General features: G+C 38.8%; 1 protein-coding gene across 1 annotated transcript in view; it reads right to left on the bottom strand.

The window, feature by feature from the left end:
• Positions 1–1,039: 1,039 nt before the first annotated feature.
• NUFIP1 (nuclear fragile X mental retardation protein interacting protein 1) overlaps positions 1,040–26,686 on the bottom strand; it is a 52,809-nt gene continuing 27,162 nt past the window's right edge. Inside the window, exons 8-10 of the mRNA XM_006837684.1 lie at positions 16,821–16,937; positions 4,358–4,599; positions 1,040–1,198 (exon numbers count right to left, since the gene is read on the bottom strand). Coding sequence (XP_006837747.1) covers positions 1,040–1,198; positions 4,358–4,599; positions 16,821–16,937 — 518 coding nt within the window. The remainder of the gene's footprint in view (positions 1,199–4,357; positions 4,600–16,820; positions 16,938–26,686) is intronic.

Consider the following 26,686-nt stretch of genomic DNA (forward strand, 5'->3'; position numbering starts at 1 on the left):
CAAAGTCGGTTTGAACCACAAGGTCAGCTGTTCAAGCTCCTTGGAAACCCTATACAGGGTTGCTATGGGTTGGAACCGACTCAACAGCACTTAACAACAACAATGGTCATTAAAAACTCATCCCACAAGGTAGTAATTTTAGCCCTTTAAAAAGTTTTTAGATAAGTTTTTTTGTCTCTTAAAAAGTAGCAAACATTAAAACCATGTTAACATTATTTCATTGATCACTGTTTCTGCCATAAGAAAGGAGCTGACCTTATTAAGTATTCTATTTCATATACTTTTTCACAGGAGATAAAAAGGCCTGATTAAAAAGGAGGCACTTCAATGAAAACTGAACCTAAACAGAGGCTATACCTATATTAACATTTCTAACGTCCAATCTTTGAGCTACTTGGAGTGGTACTTTGCTGTTGTTGTTCAGTGATAAATTGAAACATACCCTTTGAAATAAACAAGGAAAATTTAAATTTCAAGACATTTTAATTGCAATAATTTGACCTTTGTTTTATTTCTTTAAATATCCCACTCTGCTACAGTTAAAGAACAATTTTTCCTTTTCTGTCAAAAAGTAAATATCTGCATTAAGAAAACAAAATAGCTGTGTCTCTCTACTCAACTTGTAGTTTTGTTTAGCTGAATTAACATTGTAAATGCTTTATGTTTTTCTACTAAACCAGTATCTTCAAAATCTTAACTGATCCAGCAACAGACTTCCTTATGTGATAACCCATATAAGATTTCCAAGGAGCGGCTAGTGGGTTTGAACCTTGAGGTTCACAGTCTAGTGCTTATCCTACAGTGTCACAATACATACAAATAAATACAAGTAAAAGCAAAACTCTGCCTGCAAATATTACATGTGATTTCAACAATAAAGACAAGTCCTTAAAAAATCAATTATGTATTTATTAGCATGTGTTCAAAGAAGTGACTTAAAAATCCAACATAATGTCTTACGAGGCTTACAATTTAATTGCTAGTACAGACTTTTTCCTTTTTTAAAAAAAGGTTTGTCCCCATTAACTTGAGGATGGCACTATTTTACAGCTTCAGTTATGCATGCTGACACATCAGACATTAATCTATCCTCAGTTTTCACAGAATCGGTGTTAAGTCCAAAAAAGTCTTTTTTGATGATGTACCGAACACACTGCAAAATCACATTTCTTTCATGTCTGATGTCTGGAGCCAAAAGCTAAAACATAAAAATAAAAATCAGTTAGGAAATAAAATACATTCCAAAAAACACAACCGAAAATATTAAGTGTGCTTTCCTCACATAAAGAACATGGGACAACAGCAGATATGAGGGGGCTTTGAAAAGTTCATCGAAAATTTCCATTATCTTTCATTTTTCTTTGTATGATACTTACTTTGAAAACCTACAATTCTTTATTTTAAAAATCATAATTTAAAGGACCTTTAAAACAAAAGTCAAGAAAAGGTTTTCATGCGAAAAGAAACATTTTTGATGGTTAACAGGGTAGGGAGGGTAATAATTTATTGGCTAAAGGGAAGAAGGTGTTAACTCAGATGACAAGGAGAGCAATGTACAAGGAGAGGTTGGCAGAAGAGTGATGACGGTAGGGGAAGGCACGGGAGGAATGCGAGAGTTAAAGGGAACAGAGGTAAACACTGTTTGTATACACAATCCTGAGATAACCGTGCTCTGCAGGTCGATACCCTGACAGATGCACAGGCTAAAGAGGTGTGGCAGCAAGAGTGGGAGCAGACCCACAAGGAGACAAAGGTTTAACACAGGATATCTGCACGGGGGCATTTACCTGTGCTGCAACTATAGATGGTGCCATGAATGTGGGGTAATGTGTTGTTGTTAAGTGCTGACAAATCGGTTCCAACTCATAGTGGCCCCATTTAGGGTTTCTGAGGAGTGGCTGGTAGGTATGAATCAACAACCTTGCTGTCCAATGCATTATGCTGCAGCTCCACACCAGGACTCCATGGTGTAGTATATAGGGGGCAAACTTATGAAAAATTCTTAAGACATTACCAAACCACTTGAGGGAAGGAGTTGCTGGACCTAGGGAGTCAGGACCATAGCCTCAGAGGACACCACGGTCAATCTGCATAACACAGTCCACAAAGACAATGTTCTATTATCCTACTTTGGTGAGGATCCACTGAGATATTAAAAGCTCATGAGCAGCCATCTAAGATGAAATTATTGGTCTCTCCCCGTCCCGAGGAAAGAAGAGTGATGAAAATCAAAGACTCATGGAAACAAGTAGTCCAGTGGACTAACGATTAGACCACGTGAACATCAGTATCCATGACCCTGAGACTGGAAGACTAGATGATGTCTGGCTACCACTACCTAACTGCCCTGAAAGGGATCACATTAGAGACCTGTAGAGAGTCGGAGAAAATCCGGAACAAATTTTAAAATCTCATAAAAAAGACCAGAGGGACCCTACAGTAAGGTCCTTGGTGACCCGTCTGGAACTGAGATCATCCACATGATTCAATTTTCAGCCAAGTAGTAAATATACAAGGGGACAACATTAGTGAGGTATGTACCCCAAAGAACGGTCAACCATCCAAAACAAAAAGAATAATGTTTACTGAAGGACATTCTGAAGGGTTGGGAAAGAAGATGGACAGGAAGTAAGAATCACAGGGAGGAATTGGGATAACTCGTGTTACCTTGAGGGGATTGTAACCAGTGAAAGGAAATCAAGTACATTATTTAATGTAAATCTGATGACTTACTCTGAAAACCTTCTTCATTCATAATCAAAGTTTTTTTAAAAAGGACCTTTAAACCTAAATCTAGAAACACTCTAGAAATTAAATCGGTTTATTAAATATAGCAATGATGAAAATAATAAGAAAACAAAACCTAAATAGTCCTTGATTTTCGTTTTTGTGCTTAGTGTAATTGAGAGAAAAATTTAAATCCCTGCATTGTAGAGCAAGTGTGTGACCAGGGAATCATATATTTGCCAAAAAGGATAAACCAACTACTCAACTGAATTTCTGATGTCATTAATATAGTTTGAAAACACAGTGCAGAAAAAAAGATGATTTAATTATGAAGCATGATGACCACTTTAAAAATGCAATTATTTTAAACAGTATGGAAATGACAACCCAGAGATCATCTGTCAGCTGCTTTTCCATAAGACAGGGAAGTGTCTACGACTCACAAAGTGTAATCCTGGGACATATTTCAGCAACAGCACTAGTACTTACCTGCTGAGGAACAGACTTTCAACAGAACGTTTTAATACTTTTGCAACTTCACTAAATTTGTTCCGAACACTCCTATCATTTGACGTGAAAATCTCTGAGTCCATTACTTAGAAATCTAAGACTGCACTGCTTCCTCCTTATAATTTGTAGAAAGAGTCTACCTTTTGAAACATCATACTGAAAATAAAACCAACAAAGCACACACAAAACAAAAAAATATTTGAATTCTTAAAGAGATTGTGTCTCCTTGTCCAGAGTATAGAAGAGTGATGTACCAGACTGAAGACGTCTGGAAACAATTAGTCCAATGGACTAATGAACCAAGTGAACATCAGTGTCTATGACTCTGAGACCAGAACTAGATGGTACCTGACAACCACTACCTACTGGTCTGAAAGGGATCACATTAGAAGGTCCTGGATAGGTTGGAAGAAAATGTGGAACAAACTCAAAATCATAAAAAAGACCAGGCTTACTAGTCAACTACAGATTGATGGAAGTCTGAGACTATAGCCCTTGGTCAGTCTTCAGGTCTGGAACTGAACTCACCTCTGTGGCCCAGTTTTCAGGTATATAGACAGGTACAGAAAAGGGACAACAACACTAGTGAGGTATGCACACTGTAGAATGGTCAGTCACTGGAAATCCAAAGGCAGCATTTACCAAGGACAAAATTCAGAAGGACTGGGAAAGGAGAAATGAGGAGAGAGACCCAGGGAGGAAGGGGGGATAGCGGTGTTACAGTGAGAGGATCGGAGTCACTGAGAGGAAACCAAGTGTAGGATTTGCTGGGTGTAAAACTGACGAGCTGCTCTGTAAACCTTCACGCAACTTAAATAGTAATTAAAAAAAAAAAAAAATCACAAACCCATAGGATTTTCTTTCCATGACTTTGTTTTTCTGAACAGACATTTCTATTACAAATGGCTTTCTCTCTTTTGTCTTCCATTTTATTTTATTGTGTTTGCATGAAAAACTTGAATATTAAATCTCAGTATTTCCACAGTAGTCTTTTGAACAAAAGTACAATTATTTCACATTTTCTGAACAGCAGCTATACGTACAACACACATATGGGGGAAAACTCACGTTTTTATGATATGAGAACAAAAAGGTTAGAATGTAAAGAAAAATTATTTACCATTTCCAGAAGATTTGGATGGTGTGTTCTTGGTTGAAATAATGTCTGATAGTTGTGATGTTTTTTCTGCTTAGGATGTGTCTTGTTAAAACTTTTCCTTGGGCTCTTAGGTTTGGCTTCTGTAACAGGCTGACTAGGTTTGGCTTCCGTAACAGGTACTGTAACAGGCTGACTAGGACTCTCAAGAGTACAGCCAAGGACATGGTTTTCTGTAAAATCTTCCTCCTTCTTTATAGGAGTTTCTAAGTGTGGTAAAATAATAACAAAAACAAACAAACAAAATTGGTAAAACTCCCAAAAATAACAACAAAAAACTCCATAATAATACTCCAGGTAGAATATTAACTACTTCATAACTTAAAAAAAAACTATGCATCATTTAATAAAGCATTTACAATAGATCACAGTGCTTTTAAAACTGGGAGTTACAACTGCCAAGAATGAAGGAGACTACCACAAAGAGTTACAGATTATCCCTATAAAGGAAATAACACCAGATAAAAAATCTGGATCAATAAAAGGGAATAAAGAGCGTTGGAAGCAATAAATATAGTGAATAAACACAAGCCATTTTTCCTCATTTAAATGAAAGCGAGAGAAACTACCATATAAGATAAAAATAATAAACTATGTTACATATGATGTGAAGGTAGGCTGTGGTAAGTACAGCTAATAAGTCAATATATCTTTCCTTTCCTAACAATATAGAATTCATCCAAATGAAAACAGAAAAAGAAAAATGAGATAAACAAAAAAAGTAGTAAAATGGTAAAATTAAATTCAATCAAAAGAAAAATGAGATAAACAAAAAAAGTAGTAAAATGGTAAAATTAAATTCAATCATATCAATAATTACATTAAATATAAGTGGTCTAAATATTCCAATTAGAAAGCAGAGACGGTTAAATGAATAGTAAGAGCAAGACATCTACAAAAAAAAGCAACTTTAAATGCAGGTAGTCCTTGTTTTGCTTGGCTTGAACTGAGATTAGATCTCAGTTGCCAAGGAACCTTGCACAGCCAGGACTGCCTGTGTAAAGTCCCAGGTTAAAGTAAAAGGATGAAAAATGATACCAGGTGAAACATTAGTCCTAAGGAAGCTGGAATGGTTATGTCAACATCAGGCAAAGTAAATATGAACAGGGAATACTGTGGTTGTTAAACACTGTGGGGTCAGTTTCAACGCACAGAAGGCCTGAATAGGGTTTTCGAGGAGCAGATGGTTGAGTTTGAATTGCCGACCTTTTGGATAGCAATCCAGTACTTAACCTACAACGCCATTATCAGGACCCCAGGGAATAAAGAACACCAAGGACAAAAAGAGGCAGTTCAGAATGACACAGACATCAATTTATTAAGCACACAGAAACAGTAACAATAAAAGTGCTTCCATGTATGTATACACAACAAAAACGGACAGAACTGGAAGTGGAAATAAGACAAGCACTTGAACCGCAAGGTTAGCAGTTCAAGCTCACCAGCCGCTCCTTGGAAACCCTATAGAGGGTTGCTATGAGTCAGAACCGACTTGACAGCACTTAACAACAACAACAACAACATTATGGTTGGAAACCTGAACACTCCACTATTAATAGTTTAAGAACAATTATACAGAAAATGAGGCCTTCAAAGCATTTATGGAAAAATGCAATTACAGGATAATGAAAATTCTCATGAACTTTTTAAAGCCCCCTCCTACAAAGCTAAACACTACCAATCAATACAAACCCCACTCAACCCAATACACACTTTTCACGTTCACATGCACGATGTGCTGGGCCATGAAACAGGTGTCAATGAATTTTAAAAAACAAAAATATACAGAATATGTTCTCTAATCACAACAGAATTCAATTCAGTAATGAAAAATTTCTTTAAAACCCCCAAATATTTGGAAACGAAACAGCAGACTTCAACAGAAGTTGATCCCTTGAAAAGGTTTATAAATAATAAACACCTAGCAAGTCTGTGTATGAAAAAAGAGAAATACATAATATCAAGAATAAAATGGTATATGTAGTTATACTACAAAGGAATATTATGATCAGTTAAGCCAAGAGCTTTGACAACTTAGATGACAAATTGTTTTGAAAAACACAAATTACCAAAACGGATGCAAAAAAAGATCTACTTTCCAAAGGCGTCCTTGGTTCAGCATTAAACTGCTAACAGAAAGGTTGGTGGCTCAAATCTACCAGGCACTCCACAGGAGAACGATAGATAAGTCTGTTTCTGTAAGGATTTACAAACTTGGAAACACTGTGGATGTCTATTCTGTTCCACAGAGTCACTATGAGTTAGAATCAACTACACAGCCATGGGTTAGAGCTTCTTTCTAAAAGGATCCCTGGTAGCACAAAAGGTCATGAACCAAGCTCACCTAGCCCCTTTTTGGGAGAAAGACCTGGGAATTTGCTTCTGTAAAGAGTAAAACCAACAAAACACTGAGGCTATATGGGTTGCTATGAGGCAGAACTAACTTGATGCTACCCAACAACAAAGTAGTCACTGGTGGTGGTAGTGTGTCGTGGAGTCTGTTCTGATTCATAGCGACCCTGTACAGGGTTTCCAAGACTGTAAATCTTTATGGAAGCAGAAAGCTTCATCTTCCTCCCGCAGAACTGCTGGTAGTTTCAAACTGCTAACTGTGCGATTAGCAGCCTGAATTATAACCACTACGCTACCAGACGTCCTTAAGTTGTCATAAAGGAAACTTAAATAATTTAAAATGTCAGGTACATATGGCATCACTACTGAATTCTGCAAACACATTAAGAAAACAAAAACAAAATGGTAGCAACTTTACACACACAACTAAAAAAAAAAAAAATTAAGAAAGAAAAAAGGAAACCATTTATACCAAATCCAGACAAAGATAAGAAAACCACATGTCCCTCATGAACACAGCTGCCCAAATCCTTAAATGATGTGGATGAGGCAAAGCTTCTGGAGCCTTCATTTGCTGATGTGGCAGAGTTCAAAAGGCGAAGAAACAGCTGCAAACATCCATTAATAACTAGAACTTTGAATGAATAAAGTATGAATCCAGGAAAATTGGAAAATGTCTCAAATGAAATGGAATGCAGACAGAGTGATAGCCTAGGCATTTGTGAGCTGAAATGGACTGGCACTGGCCATTATGAATCTGTCAATCATAATGGAAATGAAAAATCAAAGAGGAATGATGTCACATTCTTTGTCAAAAAGAACATTTCAAGATCTATCCTGAAACACAACGCTGTCTTTGATAGGCTAGTACCCATATGCCTACAAGAAGGACCAGTTAATAAGACTATTATTCAAATTTACATAGCAACCAGTGAAGCCAAAGATGAAGAGATTGCAGTTGGAAAATATGGCCTTGGTAACAGGAACAATTCTGGAGGTCACATGATAGAATTTTGCAAGCCCAATCATATATTCATCGCAAATGCCTTTTTTTAACAACATAAACAGTGATTCTATACACAGACCTCACTGGATGGAATACACAGAAATCAAATTGACTACATCTGTGTGAACAAACAAGGGAGAAGCTCAATACCATCAGCCAAAACAAGGCCATGGGCCAACTGTGACACCTACCATCAATTGTTCATATGGTAACCCACGTTGAAGGTAAAGAAAATTAAGATAAGTCCACGAGAGCCAAAGTACAGCTTTGAGTATACCCCATCTTAATTTAGAAACAATCAAAGGAAAAGTTTTGTCAACACTAATGATGGAAACCCAGATAAGTCATGGTTTAAGGGCATTATGCATGAAGGAAGCAAAAGATCACTAAAAATACAGAAAAAAAAAAAAAGGAAAGACCAAAATGAATGTCAGAAGAGACTGAAAAGTGCCCTTGAATGTACAATTAAAGCAAAAGGAGAAATACGGAAGTAAAAGCTGAAAGGGACAAAAACACTCAGCATTTTTCAAGCTGAAAGAAACAAAGAAAGTTCCATCTTTCTCCCACAGAGTGGTTAGAGGGCTCAAACCACAGTCCTTGTGGTTTGTAGACCAGTGCTTATGCTATGGTGCCATTGTACCCCAAAAGAATAATAAAGAAAAATCATTCGATCTGTTAAAATTTGCAAGTTTTAAGATAGGAATCTTCTCCCACCCCCAAGTGTTATTCTACATGTTTGTTTTTGTTAAGTGCCATTGAGTCAATTCCGACCCACAGCAACCCTGTATAGGGTTTCCAAGGAGCAGCTGCTGAGCTTGAACCATCGACTTTGCAATTCAAATGGCTTTTCAGTCTGTCACATCAACCCACAGTGTCACACCAGAAGTCCACGCTTGGTTACAGGCTAATGCAACTGAATATTGAGAGCTTCAAACCGTTGGGCGATTGGGTTCAGTTACACAAATGGAGCTGTGGGAGTTCAATCATAGCCCCCCCAAAACTGTCACCATTCAAGTATTCCATCAGGACTCACTGTAGAAACTACATGTGAGAGGACGTACCTGTATGGTGCTTAAGTGTCCCAGGTACTGTTTTATGTGTTTTACTCATTTAATGACCTCATAATTTATTCCCATTCTAAAGATGAGCAAATTCAGGTAGACTTAAGCAGCTTGCCTGAAGAGCACACAATTTGTAAGTATTGACACTAGGATTTGACAGTACCAGTCTTACACCCGAGCCGGTTTCTAACACACCTACACCCGCTGCCATGATTGATTCTGGCTCACACCAATCCTACAGAACAGAAAAGAACTGCTCCCTAGAGTTTCAGAGGCTGCAGAGCTTTACAGAAGATTGTCTCATCTTTCTCAGTCAGAGCAGAGGGTGGATTCAAACTGTGGACCTTTTGGCTGGCAGTCTAACTGTACTACCAGGGTTCCTAACAGAGTTTTCAAAATGTACATGGAAAAATACCATTCTCTTTCAATTCCATTTTTTTCCCACAAGCTTTTGAAGTCCCCTCGTACAAGTGTTAGCTATAATAGTAATGATGATGTGTTTTCAACGTGGCACAGAAAATAAAAGGAGGAAAAAGACAAGGATTAAAGTTAAGAATTCCCCAAACAGAATGTCAAGTTCAAAACTATGGGGATAAAACAACAACAACAAAACTATGGGATAATAATAAAAGGCCAAAAGAAAACCCAGGACATTCACACCCAAAAAAACAATCCAATTCTGACTCATAGTGATCCTATTATTCCCTTCCCCTTCAAGTATTAATCATCCAAATGCAAGCCAGGTACACATAAACCAAATAAATCAGAGTTTATCTTGTCAATGACCTGATGGTTCCTTACGGCTGGAGGTGTGGTGCCTTTGAGTCAGTTCTGACCCCAAGAGACCCTGTATAGAGTTTCTGAGGCTATAAATCTTTACAGGAGCAAAAAGTCTCATTTTTCTCTCCTACTGTAACTGGTAGATTTGAACAGCTAACCTTGCAGTTAGCAGCCATAAGGAACCATCTACAAGGATGAGTAAAAAATTATCTACACTCTGATTATATTAAAACGTCCATCCACATCATCCACGGCTGATGACAACATTGAGCGTGCACGTGAAATGATTCTGTTGAACAGATGAGTAACAGTGGATTATGTGGCGAATCATCTGCAGAATAGCCATGGCTCTGCCTATGAAATACTCCATGACACACTGGATTTCAAAAAGTTTGTGTCAGGTGGATACCAAAATTACTCACAGAAGAGCAAAACCAGAAGTGTTTGGACATCTGAAAAAAAAAAATTGGAATCGATACTTGAAGGAAGGTAAAAGTTTCTTTTAAAAAATTGCAACTGGTGACAAGATATGGATTCATTACTACAAATCTGAGAGTAAACGGCAGAGATGGAATGAAAACATCCTCAATCTCTGACCAAGAAAAAGATCAAAAGTCAACTACTAGCTGGAAAATTGATGCTTACAGTTTTCTGGGATTCTCAAGGGCCAATACTGGAACACATTCAGGTACAAGTAAACAGTCCTCATTACAGTAAGACGCTCACTGAAAAGCTGAAACCTAAACTTCAGATTACATGCAGAGGACTGCTATCCAAGGGTTTTGTCATCTTGCATGACAATGCATGTCCACACACCTCTGCCCACTCTTGACACACTGCAAAAACGTCATTTAGAGGTGTTAAAGCATCCTTTCTAGAGTCCTGATCTTGCTCCATCAGACTTTCACCTGTTTGCTCCCCTGAAAGCAGCCCTTCAAGGATGAAGATTTACCTCTGATGAAGAAGTGAAGCAGTGGTGCATTCGTGGCTTGCAGGTCAGTCTAAAACATTTTTAAATAAGGGACTATGACAGCTTGTTGACAGATGGACAAAGTGTATTGAAAAGCTAGGAGATGATATTGAAAAATATAGTACTGGTCTTTTCTAAAAGTTGATTAAAATAAATTCTACAGCCAGAGTGCGGATAAAATTTGATACACCCTCGTCTATTTTTCTAATTCTTAAGGTTTACTTAATTTTAATTTAATGTTCATCAATTCAAAAAATTTTTTAGATATTCTGCAAGGTCAATGTTCAAACCCACAAGCTGCTCCTCGGAAACCCTATACAAAGCCGCTGTGAATTGGAACCAACTTAACAGTACTTAACAAAAATAACATTTATATTTCAATGACTCTGAGAGCCCTATATCTACACAAAACCACTACCATTTCTTCAGTCTTTCTGAGGGACTCTTTCTTTGTCAAAGTTTCTCTTCAGAAAAGCACTACTACTGTTTTAAAGACCTTTATACACTTTTAGTGTCACTGTGGGTTGATTGGGTTCTTTAGTCAATTAAGTCTGTAAACTTAGGTTTTACATGAGCTCTGTAACATACCAGCTTTGCAAACATTTCTCTAAGCTTTGTTGTTGTTAAGAGTCTTAGAGCTGGTTCCAACTCACAGCAAACCCTATACAGGGTTTCTGAGGAGTGGATGGTGATTTGAACCACTGATCTTGCAACTCAAAATAACCTTGGAGTCTAGCACATTAACCCACGAGCTTAGGATTCTATACAATGAAGGGGAGTGATCTCAAAGATCCCATCCAATTTGCTCTTACTTCAAATCTAAAATGATGGTGAGAGCCTCAAAATGAAAACATAAGTATTAAAAACACTGAGAGAACAAAATTGTTGCACAATCTATTTATATAGGATTCAGTAATCTGACAAACAGCTACCTCTGTACCTGTTAGAAATACAACTGATAAGCAGGAAAGCTAATACGCGTTTAAAGAACAGCTCTGCTTTCATCTCAAAGTATTAGAAACAAAAAAAGAAATGAACACTGTTTTTCTTAAAAGAAAAAATAAATTTAAAACAGGACAGACAACCACCTGTTAAGGAGTATGTTGATAAAGTCAAGGTTTATATTTCAAAATTCAAGTTGTTTTGAACAAGCTACTATGGGTAAGCCATAGTTTGTTTAAAAAAATTTAAAAAAAAAACTCCTCTACAGATAGTTTTAAACATAACTTTTCATATTTTTGTTTTTTATTGTGAATTGAGTAAAAGTTTACAGAGCAGATCATCAATTTTATATTCAATCCTCTTCATATAGCAACAGGTAACAGCATTTACCTGCATCCCTCCCTGTATCTCCCTCTACCTTCATCTTTCTTCTGCTGACCTCTCTCTTGTTTTATACTGCCTACCCTGTCACCCATGTTAACATGTGTCTACACACTAGCCTGTGAGTAATTTCCCCCCACCTCACCAGAACTATCATAGAGAGTTTCTATTACTAAGAAAAACTTTCCTGAACTTTTTTTACATTGGTCCTATAGTAGTTCCATGGGAGAAAGATGAGGCTTTTTGCTCCTGTAAAGATTTACAGCCTCGGAAACCCTGTGCAGGGTCACTATGAGTCGGAACCAACTCCACAGTACTCCAACAACAACAACAACATACAATATCTGTCCTTTTGTAATTGACTAATTTCACTCAGCAAATGTCCTCCAGGGTCAACCATGCTGTGAGGTGTTTAGCAAATTCATCATTATTCTTCAACATTTGGTAGTATTCTACTGTGTGTATGTACAACTTTATTTAACCATTCTTCTGTTGATGAGCATTTAGGCTGTCTCCATCTTTTCAGATGTCTCTTGTAGACCGCATATTGAAGGATTCTGTTTTCTTATCCACTCTGCTCTGTATGTCTCCTGACTGGTACATTCAATCCATTTACATTCAGTGTAATTATCAATGGGTATGAATTGATTATTATCATTTTTCTGTGTATTTTTTATGGTACTGCTGGCTTCTTTGTTCCACTTTACAATTTCATTTCTGTTGTGTTAATGTTTACTAAATCTTTCTGATTTTTTTCTTTTTTCTTTTAACGTGCAGGTATACCATTTTTCTTTGAGATTACCCTGCAATTTACTAAATTTTTCCAGCTTAAAAGTCTGTTTTATCTTGAAATCTACGGGAGTTCCTTACCACGTGGAAGTTCTATATCTATACTATTCCCTCTTTTTGCACCATACTTTGGTATCTCTGGTTCCCTAGTTTCAGTCTTGTGTTTTTCTTTAAATCAGCACTAGACTTTGAACCAGGTCAGCAGTTCAGAGCCACCAGCTGCTCCTCAGAAACCCTATGCAGGGTCACTATGAGTTGCCACGGCACTTAATAACAACAATACATCAGGATTGAGTTCTGGGTAGTGCTTTTATGTATGGTAATCTCAGGTGTTACCTGCTGTTGGTTCTCAGTTAGCACTTTTTGAAAGTTGGTCTCATCATCACAAATTCCTTAATTTCTGTTTATTAGGAAATATCTAATTTCACCTCTTATCTGAGGGGCAGTTTTGCTGGGTAGAGGATTCTTAGTTGGCAATTTCGTTCTTTCAGACTTTTATATATGTCATCCTATTGCCTTCTTGCCTGAAAGGTTTCTGCTGAGAAATCTGAGCTTAGTTTCATTGGTTCTCCTTTGTAAGTAACTTTTCATCTTTCCCGAGCTGCTCTCAGGATTTTTTCCTTATCTTGGATTTTGGAAAGTTATGTCTTAGTGATTTTCTTTTGGGTATATCCTGTTTGGGGTTCGTTTGGCTTATTGCATGCTAATCTTCTCATCTTTTATGATTCCAAGGAAGTTTTCTTCCAACAACTCTTTGACAATTTTCTCTGTGCTTGTCTCTTTCTGTTCTAGAATTCTGATCATCCATAAGTTGTTCCTCTTCATAGTGTCCCATATTAACTCTTAAGATTCTTTTTGGATTTTTTCCATTCTATTTTCAGAATGTTCTTCTAGCATACCAGCATTGAGAGATTTTATTGTTAAGCCCACTAATTCTGGCTTCCACTACTTCACATCTACTCCTTTACCCTTTCATTGCATTGTCCATTTCTGAGATCTTCGTATTAATCTTTGTATTTTTAACTGTAGGTTTTGTATTGTTTCAAAATTTATATTTATTTTGCCTGTTTGTTCTTGTAACATTTTTTTCCTGAATTCTTCAAAAGTTTGTTCTATGTTCTCCTTACTTTCCTCAATCTGTTAAAGGTACTAAATTATTCTTTTGAGTTATTTTACAATTAGTTCTATTATCTTTGTTTCGTCAGAAATGTTTCTGTCTGCATCTTGGTCAACTGTTCAAGCCATTTTCTCTTGTTTCTCTGAAGGAGCTAAAACTGTCTGTCATCTTTGGAGTTGTGGGGTTGCCATCTTTGTAAAAACAAAAGAGTGCATTTGTTGGACCTGAAGGGGACAAATCTCTGGGGGGCTCCTGCAACTCATGGACTCAAGAAGTGGTTATAGGAGGGATGTAACAGAGCAGAGTTTCTGGCCCTAGATGGAATTCCTATTGGCCTGGGTGTTAGATGGTCTGGGCATTCAATCTGGAAGTAATTTGTGGGGGTCCTTGGTGGAGCTGGTTTCAGTGTCTGTTAGGATTACATGGAAGCTGAGGTCAAGGTGACTGGTTAAATGCTGGTCTGGTGGCTCTTCAGGTTTTTTCAGTCTGGAGCTGAGACCACCTGAATCCAGGCACCAAAGCACTACTCCAACACACAGCCAGCCCCCACCTCACACTGGTGTGCCACCCCACCACGTGGCTCCAAACTCCTGGAGAACAGGGTCTGCATTGGGGTGGATGAGGGTGGGAGTGTGGGGAAAAAGAAGGAATTGCACCTTTCCTACCACCTATGTGAATCTGCTCTGCCAGACATCCCTCCACTGCCAAAGCTGGTCACGTGATGACGGAGCTGCGTCTGGCCAGCTGTTCATCAGTCTGTCTCCCTCTCACAGTCCCGGCCCAGCCTCTCCTCCCTGCAAGCACTCCATCCATCTCTCTAACCTTTCTTTGCAAGTTCAGGGTGTCAGAATTTTTATCTGTGTCTGTTTTTTTCTGTCTATTGTATCTTTATTGTAAAGGGTATGTATAGTACGTCTGCCTAGTCTACCATCTTGCTGTAAATCCTCCCATAACTTTTCATATTAAAGCCCGATTCTTCCTTATTTAGCACTCACCTACTGTTAATTATTTCTATTCAATGCTAAATGTGCTGCCATTTTTATCCAATCACATTAAAATCTTCCCTTCGTTCTATAAACTCTATTTTTTACCCTCTTTGCAGTTCCTGTTTTGATAACACTTTCTGTCCTGCAATAGAGACATATGAATTTTCTCATGATTGTTGTTAGGTGCCGTTGAGTCAGTTCCAACTCATTATTGTCCTTATACACAACAGAACCAAACACTCCCTAGTCCTGTGCCATCCCCACAATCATTGTTAAGCTGAAGCTGCTGCCACAGGCCCAATCCAACTCGTTGTCGGTTTTCCTCTTTTTCACTGACCAAGCATGATATCCTCCTCCAGCGACTGGTCCCTCCTGATAACATGTCCAAAGGATGAGAGACAAAGTCTTGCCATTCTGGCTTCTAGGGAGCATTCTGGCTGTACTTCTTTCAACACAGATTGGTTTGTTATTCTAGCACACCATAGTACTTTTAGTATTCTTGTCCAAAGCCATAACTCAAATGCATCAATTCTTCAACAGCCTTCCTTACTCATTGTCCAACTTGTGCATGTGCATATGAGGCTACTGAAAATACCACAGCTTGGGTCAGGAGCACCTTAGTCCTCAAGCTGACATCTTTGCTCTTCAACACTCTGAAGAGATCTTGTGCAGCAGATTCAATACATCATTTGATTTCCTGACTCCTGCTTCTTCCAAGTGTGCTGATAGTAGATTCAAGCAAAATGAAGCCTTAGACAACTTCAATCTTTTCTCCATTTATCATAAAGTTATTTACTGGTCCAGTGATGAAGACTTTTGTTTTATTTACATTGAGATGTAGCCCATATTGAAGGTTGTGGTCTCTGATCTTCATCAGTAAGTATTTTAAGTCTTCTTCACTTTCAGCAAGCAAGGTTGTATCATTGCATATCATAGGTTGTTAATGAGTCTTTCTCCAATACTGATGCCAAGCTCTTCTTCACATAATCCAGCTTCTCCTATGATTTGGCTAAGCCTAAATAAAATTACTATGCAGAGCCAGATTCCTACAATATAAGAGAACTACAAAAAGTTGGTGAAAAAATGGAATTAAAAGATACTGGGAGTTTTCCATGAACTTTTTAAAGCCCTCTCATGTTGTAGGAATCTGGCTCTACGTAGTAATTTTTTTGAAGCCTCACACTAATAGGAGGAAGGCTTATTTACTAAACATATGCTGGATTATTCACAGGGCATTCTAATGTAACTGAGCCCTTAAGAACCTTGGATTAAGAACTGCCATGCTACACCAGATCAGTAACCTACTTGGGGTACTTGTTGGTGGTCCTAAAACTTCAAACCCACACCTGCTCCTCAGAAACTCTATACAAGGGTTGCTATGAGTCAGAATCAATTCGAGGGCACGTAACAACAACAGCAAAAGAGATTAAGTTGGTTTACCGTAGCAACACACTTAAACATAAAGACCCATACATTATTATCACCTGTGACATTATCCACATGTTAACACAACCACAAGTGCAAGGCTGCAGGTTCTCCAAGTGAGGTCATTTATGTAAATGTGTTCTATAAACAATGCACTACATATACATTTAAGAAATTCCATCATCACTTTTGTCGTTAAGGATTTCGCTTTACCTACCTAAGGGGAAAACATGTTAAAGGTTCTTGGAAGCAGACAGAAGACATGAACTCTTGGCTCTATGTTTTAATTCTTTCTTTTTTTCAGTCCATCAGTGAATATTTTCTCTTCTTCCTATTATGTTATGCATATGGTATTTTTGCAGCAACAGATTTCCCCATTCCTTCAGCTTTCCTTTATATTTCTTGTCTTGAGATAAGAGACACATGAATCCTTTAATGCTTGGTCACCCCTAAATGAAATTAGCATGCAGAGCCAGATGCCCACAACATGAGAAGACTTAAGGTTCTGTACCAAATAAAAAGGAATTTGGAGATCAAATAAAGAAATGTGCACAGTATGCCAACAAATGTGAAGAGCAACAATACAAACATCTGTTAACAAGCTAAGTCAGGATTTACCTTCAGGCTCACTCTCGGACCCTGAGAGACTACCATAGCTGTTCATCAGTGAACACAGGGCTGGGGTCACTTCTTTGGGTATGACAGTACTGTGTGGTTTGTCTTCCTTATCAGACTCTGAAACAGAATGGAAAAGCATCTAAGACAAAAATCATGTAACCATCAAAAAAATAAAAGCTGACAGTCTCCCATCCCCCACCAAGATCTGTTACTTAGCGAAATGTAATCTCTGCCCATTTCCTTAAAATTTTTCAAAAACAAATTCTAGACGACCTAAAACAATGTCCTCTGGTCTCAGTCTTCATGTTCAGCAAAGCTATTTGCCCAAAGAGGAGTGTGGGCAAGTGGAAGCTATACATAGCTCAAATACTTACGCTTCATAGGTTATGTATGGGCTTTTTCTTAATTAACTTAATTACACAGGCTTTGCTATTAATATACAGGTAGCAGATAGGCCAGAAATGTATTTAACTTCTTTGGATTAGGGTCATTGACTCTGAAAATTAGGCATAGTAATAAATAAAATACAAAAATGTTCACCCTTTTTGTTGTTCTCAAAACACAAATCATCTTTAAACTAGCCTATAGATTTAGGCTAAATCAAAGAATTTTACTAAATGAGCTCAATATTCAGAACTTCTAAGAACTTAAGAAAACAAACCAGGCATGAGAATTTAGCAAGTAGCATTAAAGGGCCTGCCAAAGGTAACATGTTGGATCAGAGCCAATCCAGCCTAGCTGTAGCCTCAGGACACCTATTACATTTATTTTTGGCAGCTCCAAAAATGTACTATATCTATTCTAGACAACCAATAAAAATAAAGTCTGACTGAAGAATGAGGACAATAAGTAACTTTCTATTTAATGACCTAACTCAACCTGCAACCGATGTGAAATGCTCCAAGACTGAGCTTTTTCAGTGTTCACCCAGTCAGTCAAGGGGAAACCCAAACACACCAGTGGGAAAAGGGAGTACATTTTATGTGAATATTAAACTACTTCCTTCTGGTGGATAAAGTGAAATGCCCTCTCCTTTGCCTATCAATACGATGACTCAGCACTGCACCCTCCCAAAACTGTTTCTTGTCAAATTTATAAGATTTTACCTGTCTCCTGGATTAACAAAAGGAAGGGAAAACAAGATGTTTAATACACACACGTCATATAGGATGATCATGTACTCCTTCCTTCTAAGACCCAAAGAAACTTGCTCTCCAGCATAGAGATGCTAAAGCAAATGGAAGAAATGAGGAGTTACAATAGCTGAACAAGAAAATTTCAAAGGTCTGCTCGAGAAGACAAAGTCAAATATTGCAATGAAATGTGCAAAGATCTGGAATCAGCATTTCTCAAGCTGGGGGAAATGAAGAAAAAATTCAAGCCTCAACTTTCATTATTGAAGGATTTGCTGGGGAAATTATTAAATGATGCAGAAAGCATTAAAAGAAAATGAAAGGAATACAGAGTCATTGTACCAAAAGGAAATGGTTGATGTTCAACCATATCAAGAGGTAGCATCTGATCAAGAGCCGATGATACTGAAGGAAGAAGTCTGTTGCAGACCGTGTAAGACTAGTCAGAGGTTCGAGGCCCTCTAGGGCCGAGTGTAATAAATGAGGCCACTGGCAGTTAATGGCAAATTGCTTTCATATTAATATTCAGTTATATATATTAAATTAATACACGGAGCCTTTGACAATCCACAGATAAATGTGATATTTTCCTAAAGCCGAGACTAAAGGTTGCAAGGTTAAGCCTTTCTCCAAAGGATTAACTAAAAATATCTTAGCTACTTCACGGTTCTTTGTTCTATAGACAAAGAACCCATCCTCCCTAATCCTTTTCCAGGTGCAGCCCATTCACCTGGGCATCCTGAGTCCTCCTGAAAACCTGGCTCAGGAAGACGAAACAGCAGGACTCCGCCCAAGCTTTTGTCATTACTCTCACCTTCCCCCAACTTAGCTCAGGGGCTATAGATATGTTAATTGGGCCTGAGAAACCAAGTTGCTGGCCTGAGATTCAAACCAGCGAAGTACGATGTAAAGTTACCTGAATGTATGGAAAAGTACTGATGTTAGCTGTACCTTGCCTAAGTCCCTCCCAGCTTAGTGTGAAGCTCCTCCCCTAAATAAAACAGAGGCCCGGGCCTCCCCAGGTGTGCATTACTGGTTGGAAGGCATGGAGTAAAGATGGCAGTGCATTACTGGTTGGTAGGCATGTGGTAAAGATGGCAGTGCTCCCAAGCCTGCCCACAGTGATGTATCCACCCTGGCTTTGGGGTGCCTCATTGTCTCTCTCTTTGTCTCTTTCTGTGTATTTTTGATATATATGAATCGCTGTCAGGTATCCTCTCCTCGTGAACCGAACCCCTATGTCGAGGCGGGTCCCCAACAGAAGTCCAAGGTGCACTGAAGGAATTGGCAAAAAACAAGGCACCAGGAATTAATGGAATAAAAATTGAAATCTTTCAAGAATTGAAATGAGGCACTCACTCATCTATGCCAAGAAATTTGGAAAACAACTATGTGGTCGACTGATTGGAAGAGAACCATATTTGTGCCCATTCCAAAGAGAGGTAACCCAACAGAATGCAGAAATCATTGGATAATCTCTTTGATATCCCATGTGAGTAAAGTTTTACAAAAGGTAATACAGAAATGGCTGCAAGCATACATTGATAGAGAACTTCCAGAGGTTCAAGCCAGATTCAGAAGAGGACATGGAATGAGGAATATCATTGCTGATGTCTGATGGATCTTGGCTGAAAGCAGAGAATACCAGAAACATGTTTACCTGTGCTTTATTGACTACACAAAGGCTTTCGATTGTGTGGATCCTGACAAGCTGTGGACAACATTGCGAAGTATGAGTATTCTGGAACACTTAATTGTGCTCATGAGGAATCTGTACATGGACAAAAAGATAGTTGTTCGAACAGAGCATGGGAACACTGAATGGTTTAAAATTGGGAAAAATGTGCGACAAGGTTGTGTTCTTTCACCATACTTGTTCAACCTGTATGCTGAGCAAATAATACGAGAAGCTGGGTTCTATGAAGAAAAACGTGGCGTCAGGATTGGAAGAAAACTCATTAACAACGTGCGATGTACAGATGATAACAACTTTTCTTGCTGAAAGTGAAGAGGGCTTAAAACATTTACTGATGAAGATCAAAGAGCACAGCCTTCAGTATGGATTACATCTCAATTTAAAGAAAACAAAAATCCTCACCACTGGATAAACAACATTCTTATCAATGGGGAAAAGACTGAAGTTAAGGACTTCATTCTTCTTGGATCAACTATCAACACTCATGGAAGCAGCAATCAAGAAATTAAAGGACAGATTGCATTAGGCAAATCTGCTACACAAGTGTTGAAGTGTTGAAGAGCAAAGATGTCAGCATGAGGACTAGGTGCGCCTGACCCAAGCCATGGTATTTTCAATAAGTTCATAAGCATGTGAAAGCTGGACAGTGAATAAGGGAGACTGTAGAAGAATTGATGCTTTTGAGTTATGGTGTTGGAGGAGAATATTGAAAGTGCCATGGGCTGCCAAAAGAACAAACAGATCTGTGTTGGATGAAGTACAGCCAGAGTGCTCCTTGGAGGCCAGGATGACCAAACTTCGTCTCTCATACTTCGGACATATTGTCAGGAGAGAATCAGTAACTGGAGAAGGATATCATATTTGGTAAGGTGGAGGGTCAGAGAGGAAGACAAGATGTATTGGCAATATGGCAGAATCAATGGGCTGAAGCATGGCAACAATTGTGAGGTTGGCCCAGGACCGGGACTGTTTCATTCTGTTATGCATGCGGTTGTTATGAGTTGGTACCAATTCGAAAGCACCTACAACAACAACAAGACAGAGAGAGTGGGTACCAAAAAGTACAACACTTGTGCATCATGCTTTTTAGAAACACAACTCCAGTTCCTCTTTAGAAGGCATCACACCCACTATTAATTACAAGAAGAAATCAAGACTCAAAATATATGAGAAACTTTTCCTTCATGTAAGATAATGATAAAACAGTTGGTCCAAATTAAAATCTTGGGGTATTTCAACATCTAATTCTTTAAGAGCTCTGGTAGCATAGTGGTTACGAATCGGGCTGTGAGCCTCAGGGTCAGCAGTTCGAAACTACCAGCTGTTCTGCGGGAGAAAGATGAGGCTTTCTGCTCCCGTAAGGATTTGCAGCCTTGGAAACCCTGTACAGGGTCGCTATGAGTCGGAACCGACTCCACTGCACATAACAACAACAACAATTCTTTAACTACATATGAGGGGCTTCAAAAAGCTCACAGAAAAATTCTATTCTTTTAATTCTCCACCTTAAATGTAAAGTCCATTTACTAAAATGATGCCAACTTATCAGAATATTGCCATGGTCAAAATTAAATATGTACATAACGTCTCTTTCCAGCTAGAAATCATTCTGTTCCTTTTTACAGAAAAACTGGAAACCATCTGACCCTCTCCAGGTACTTCAATCCATCTTTCAAGACCTAATGTATCAGTGAAATAAATGTTCCCCAAATTTACCAGAGTTCTCCACATTGCCAAATCTAGAGGTCATTTCTTGGTCCTCACCTTACTGACAGCAATCATGTTCTACTTATCTAGACCCTTATGACCTTTCCATTATTTCCACTAGGAAAACCATAGCACAGCAACAACACCACCAGCGTCTCTTGACTGGACAATTCCTAGAGGCTTCTGAGAGCTCTCCCTGACACACCCCATTCACCACTCTTATCTGTTCATCTCTACTTGAACACATCAGCTCTATGCTCAACTGCAGAGTAAAATCCCAAGCACTTCCATGGTCTACAAGACCTTCTTGATCCGATCCCCATTTACCTCATCTAAAACCCTACCACTTCTTGATTGCTTGCTTGTTCCCGGAGCACATGAAGCATGCTCTCCCCTCTGCCTGGAAGGTTGTCCCATAGGGTGCATTTGGATTCTTGCTTACATGTCATCAGGAGAGAGGCCTTCACTGACCACCTCTAGAAAGTAGTCAGCACACCCCTTTCTCTGGCCATCATTATCTATCCCTCTACCTCACCCTACTCTTCTCAGTGATACTCATAAAAACTCAACACTCTATGTAGTGTGTGTACTGTTTATCTCCCCCAATCAGAATGTAAGTAGCAGGAGAGAGGGAGTTTTGCTCTTTTCTTTGCTGTATCCTCAGAGCCTAGAATAATAAGCAGCGTTTTGTACATATTCAACAAATATTTGAAGAAGAATAAAGTAAAAGACATATTCCAAGAGGTTAACTGGCACAGAAACACGGAGCTAGAAAGAGGGCGAATTGGGCTGGAAATCTAATCCTGTCTGGATGCAAAGCTCCACCTTTCACTTTTTAAACATGATTCCATTTTGATTACAAAGTCATATACATTAAGACAATACTAACAAAACTTACACCAAATGTAAACAGTGGCTATCTCTATAAAACTGAGAAAGTAGATTGTTTTGTATTTTATGCTTTTTACTCCTCCTCCACATTTTCTGCATTGCTTTTATAATCAGAGAAGTGTAGAATAACACAAAATGGTAAAGGAATAAACCCTGGAAGACAGTGTTCCTCAAAATTAAGAATCAAAGGGTAAGGCTTTTGAAAAGACCTACATGTTGGTCCTTTTCGCTCTTTCTGTTATTTTTTTATCTATGTATTCTGATTGTAGACTTGCAGAAATGTTGCAAAGATGGTGCAAAGACTTCACGTTTATCATTCACCTTGCTTTGCCTAACATAATGGACTAGAAAATGTCATGGTGCAGCTCTACTATACCACGTGGCACTGCTATAAACCAAAAATAGGTTCAAAGGCACTAACAACACAGGTTATGGACAGAGCCATGAACTAGTTTTTCCAGTTCAGTCATGGCTAACGAAGTGAAATTGTCATGGACCAGACTGCTTTAAATGTTGGTGTAATGGAATCATAACCAGGAGGAAAAATGACAGGTTGATCACCTGACAGAAATTTAATCTCTCTCTTAGGAAAAAAAAGGCAGCATACATGTTGCATAGCAACATAATCTCTTATCCAGAAGAGCCAGAAACAATGGTCCTTGGCTAAAAGATGGAAGTGACCTTGTACTTTGGATGTTGAATGTGTGTGGCTCTCCACAGTCTGGGCAACAACCCAAGATACTGCGCCAGGCTTCTAAAAGGGCTCACTACGTCTCAGCCAAGTCACCCAGTCCAGAGCTTTGACCCGTAATTTTTCTCATTCCGATTACTATTCTGGCACACCCACACTTTAATCTATTGGCTGTAAAACAACAGACTGCAAATGTGGGTATACCAGAGGTCTCTTCTGATTTCCCACTAGCCCTGACTAAACTGGTTTGAACTGTTTGAAAGCCTTGGTTTTAGAGAGGACTACAGAGAGGTGCACTTCCCATCACATTATGCCAGAGGTTCATGAAATCAACACAACTCATTACTGATATTAGCCTTGGTCACTTGGGGTCCATCTGGCCTCTCCACTATAAAGTTACTCTCATCTATAGCATTATTCCTTTCCTTGAAGTGAGTTCAGCCACTATTTAAGAGGAGGATAAGCAAGTTCTACTTCCTAGAGGAAAGAACATTAAAGAATTTTGGGCATGTTAAGTCACCACAGTTATTTTGAGGAAAATATTTTGGGGTGAAGCAAATGTTCTGTTTTACACCTTAAAGTTTTGCCACTAATTTTAGCATTCATCAGTGAATCAGTGGATTTTGTCTAAAATAATGTGATATTCCAATGGTGATTTTCTAGTTCCTTCATTTTTCACACATTTATGACTTGGAATTTTTCTGTATGAAAGATCTGTCCTCCCTCAGATTTATTCATTTATTTTTATCAGTGTGGACTCATAGAAGCTTATTTTGTTCTTGGGGTTATAACTTACTACTCCGTACTTTGCTGCTGAAATGGTTCTGAATTTGGCCATGGGGAACTCTTTCAAGATGGCCCCCAGACCCTCCTTATCATGCTCATGCGTAAGTTTTTGAGCAATTTTCTTGCTTTCTGGCACTGTAGGCTCCCCTTGTATAGTTCCTGGCCCAGCTGGGAAAACCACTCACTCCTCTAAAGGGCCTAAATGCCCTTCACTGGGGAGTGGATCTGGACATGAACAGTACTTGTTGTCTGGAGTGTCAGAGAGCCCATCTGAAAAGTCACTCCACTAGACTGCCTACCCAATCAATGAACAATTCTTCCTTCCCTATTCCATGCCATCGTGATTTAACAGGGGGATCTCTGAGGCTGACCACCACCAGCCTCTCACAGAACCATCGTATGTCATCTTGCCCTCCACAGCCTCCCCTGTGCTACATGAACATTGTCATCCTGTGTAACAACAAGGGAGCTCACTCAGTAGTCTGAGGTGGTGGGCGCTGGCCCAGGAAGTTCAGAGCATGCTTGGCACCATCTCCCGAGAGCACCCATAGGCGATCATGCCTGATCTCTATTTCTACAGAGATCCAGAAGAGACTGAAAAGAAAGCACAGGTCACTGCTAAAAAAAAGCTATGACCAAGGAAGAAACTCAGGAAGACTCTCAACAACATACAACAATCTATAGTTTAGTAAAAACTTGAAGAACCAATCACTTGAAACATTTGGAAGTCAAAGTCCAGAGAAAATCTCAGGTAAAGGATAACATGAATCTAAATAGAATCTGGGACTCCTGGTGGGATGCTATAGAGTAAGTATGGGACTGCTAACCAAAAGTTAGTGGTTCAAACCCACCAGCCACTTCTCCAAAACCATATACAATTGGAGTCAACTCAACAGCACTTAAAAACAACAGCAAATAGAACCTGACCCAAGCTATGGTATTTTTAATCACCTCATATGCATGAGAAAGTTGAGCAATGAATAAGACAGACTAGAGAAGAGTTGATGTATGAAGTACCATCGACAGCCAGAAAAACAAACAAATCTGTCTTGAAAGAAGGATAGCCAGAGTGTTCCTTAGAAGCCATGATGGTGAGAGTTGTCTCTCAGACTTCAGACATGTTATCAGGAGGGACCAGTCTCTGAAGATTGACATCATGCTTGGTAAACTGGAGGGTTAGTCAAAGAAAGACCTTCAACAAGATGAACTGACAAGTGGCAGCAGCATGGGCTTAAATGTAACAATTGTGAGAAGAGGGCAGGACCAGACAGTGTTTCGCTGTTGTGCACAGGGATGTTATGAGTTGGAACTGACCTGACGGCACCTAACAACAACTGGAGTCCTGGTGTGGTGTCGTGGGTTAATACACTGGACTAGACTGTGTTTTAAGCTACAAGATCAGCATTTAAGCACACAGCCTCACCTCAGAAATCCTATACAGGGTCACTGTGGGTCAGAATCAGCTTGACAGCACTTAACAACAACAACATTATGATTTCCTTAAGTAATTTCATAAAAAATTCCTTTATAAACATATAGCATACATGTATAATTTTATTACTAAAATCCTGTGCTCTTATTTCTGACCCTCATTATAGGTAAGGGTTTAAACATTTAAGGCAAAACAAAATTATTTGTAATTTCTCATTCAGCTGCTTCAATGGGCTCTGACCTTGTACTTTAAATCAATGAGGGCAAAAGATGTTTACTATTATTTCTCATGTCTTAAAGGACCCTTGGAGTCCTGGGGTGATGCTGTAGGATAAGCACTGGACTGCTAAGCGCAAGGTCAGCGCTTCAAACCCACAGGTACTCCTTGGAAACCTTACACAATGACTCAACAGCACTTAACAACAACAACGGAAGGACCCCTAGTAGTGCTGTTGGGTACACATTGCTATTGGGCTGATAACCACAAGATCAGTGGTTCAAAATAAGCATTCTGAGGTCGAGGACAAGGCTGTCTGCTCCCATACATAAAGTTTAATAGTCTCAGAATACCATATATAGGGTCACTATGAGTCAGAACTGAGTTGATGACACTGAGTTTGGATTTTTCAGTCTCATGTGGTAAGTGTCTCCTGAGTCCTAAGACAGACACACAAACTGAAACAAGATTTAATCCATCATCTTTCATTGTGGGTCACCAGCCTGACAATCTACTTCTCAAAGCTAAATAAACAAAAAGAAACAATGAAGACTACTGAACATTACAAATCCCTTCAAATGCTCACTTATAGAATTGTATAAAGAATTACATAATTTTAAAATTAATAGGTTGTAGGTGTTTCACTCAGGTTTTCAAGTATTTTAAGGAAATGAAAGCTTGTATTTGACTGTAGAGGAAAATTTATCATCTAAGTCACACACTGTAAATCTGAAGAAGTAGTGTAATGGATCTCCCTAAAGTTCCTTGAGGGAGGAGAAAATCAGTGTCAACAGTAAAGCTCAGCACTGGCCTAAGTACCATTTGCCTTTGCTTTGCCACATGCAAGAATAAGAGAAGCAGCCTTCTCTAAATCCTCTCCCACATATCTCAACTATCTTAGGCTCAAACAGTACTTTTTTAGAGAAATTCAGACTTTACCTAAGTACTTGATCTGTGGAGCCACACTCCTGAATGATAATTTAACAGGCCTTTTCTCCCGTGGTGCTGTTGGGTGGGTTTAAACCGTTGACCTTTTGACTTAACCACTGTGCTACCAGGACTACTTAAAAAGTAATTAGAAGGCACTAAGCACTGTACTGATTAAATGCTAGTTGGCATTAAGGTTATTTGTATTATTCCTACAAAATTTTCTAATTGTACTTAGTCCAACGGAATGCAGAAATCATTGGACAATCTCTTTGATATCCCATGCGAGGAAAGTTGTTTTACTAAAGGTAGTACAGAAACGGCTACAATCATACACTGACAGAGAACTTCCAGAGGTCCAAGCATGATTCAGAAGAGACCGTGAAC

The sequence above is a fragment of the Chrysochloris asiatica genome, unplaced genomic scaffold, assembly GCF_000296735.1.
Source record: "Chrysochloris asiatica unplaced genomic scaffold, ChrAsi1.0 scaffold00022, whole genome shotgun sequence".
Lineage (NCBI taxonomy): Eukaryota > Metazoa > Chordata > Mammalia > Afrosoricida > Chrysochloridae > Chrysochloris > Chrysochloris asiatica.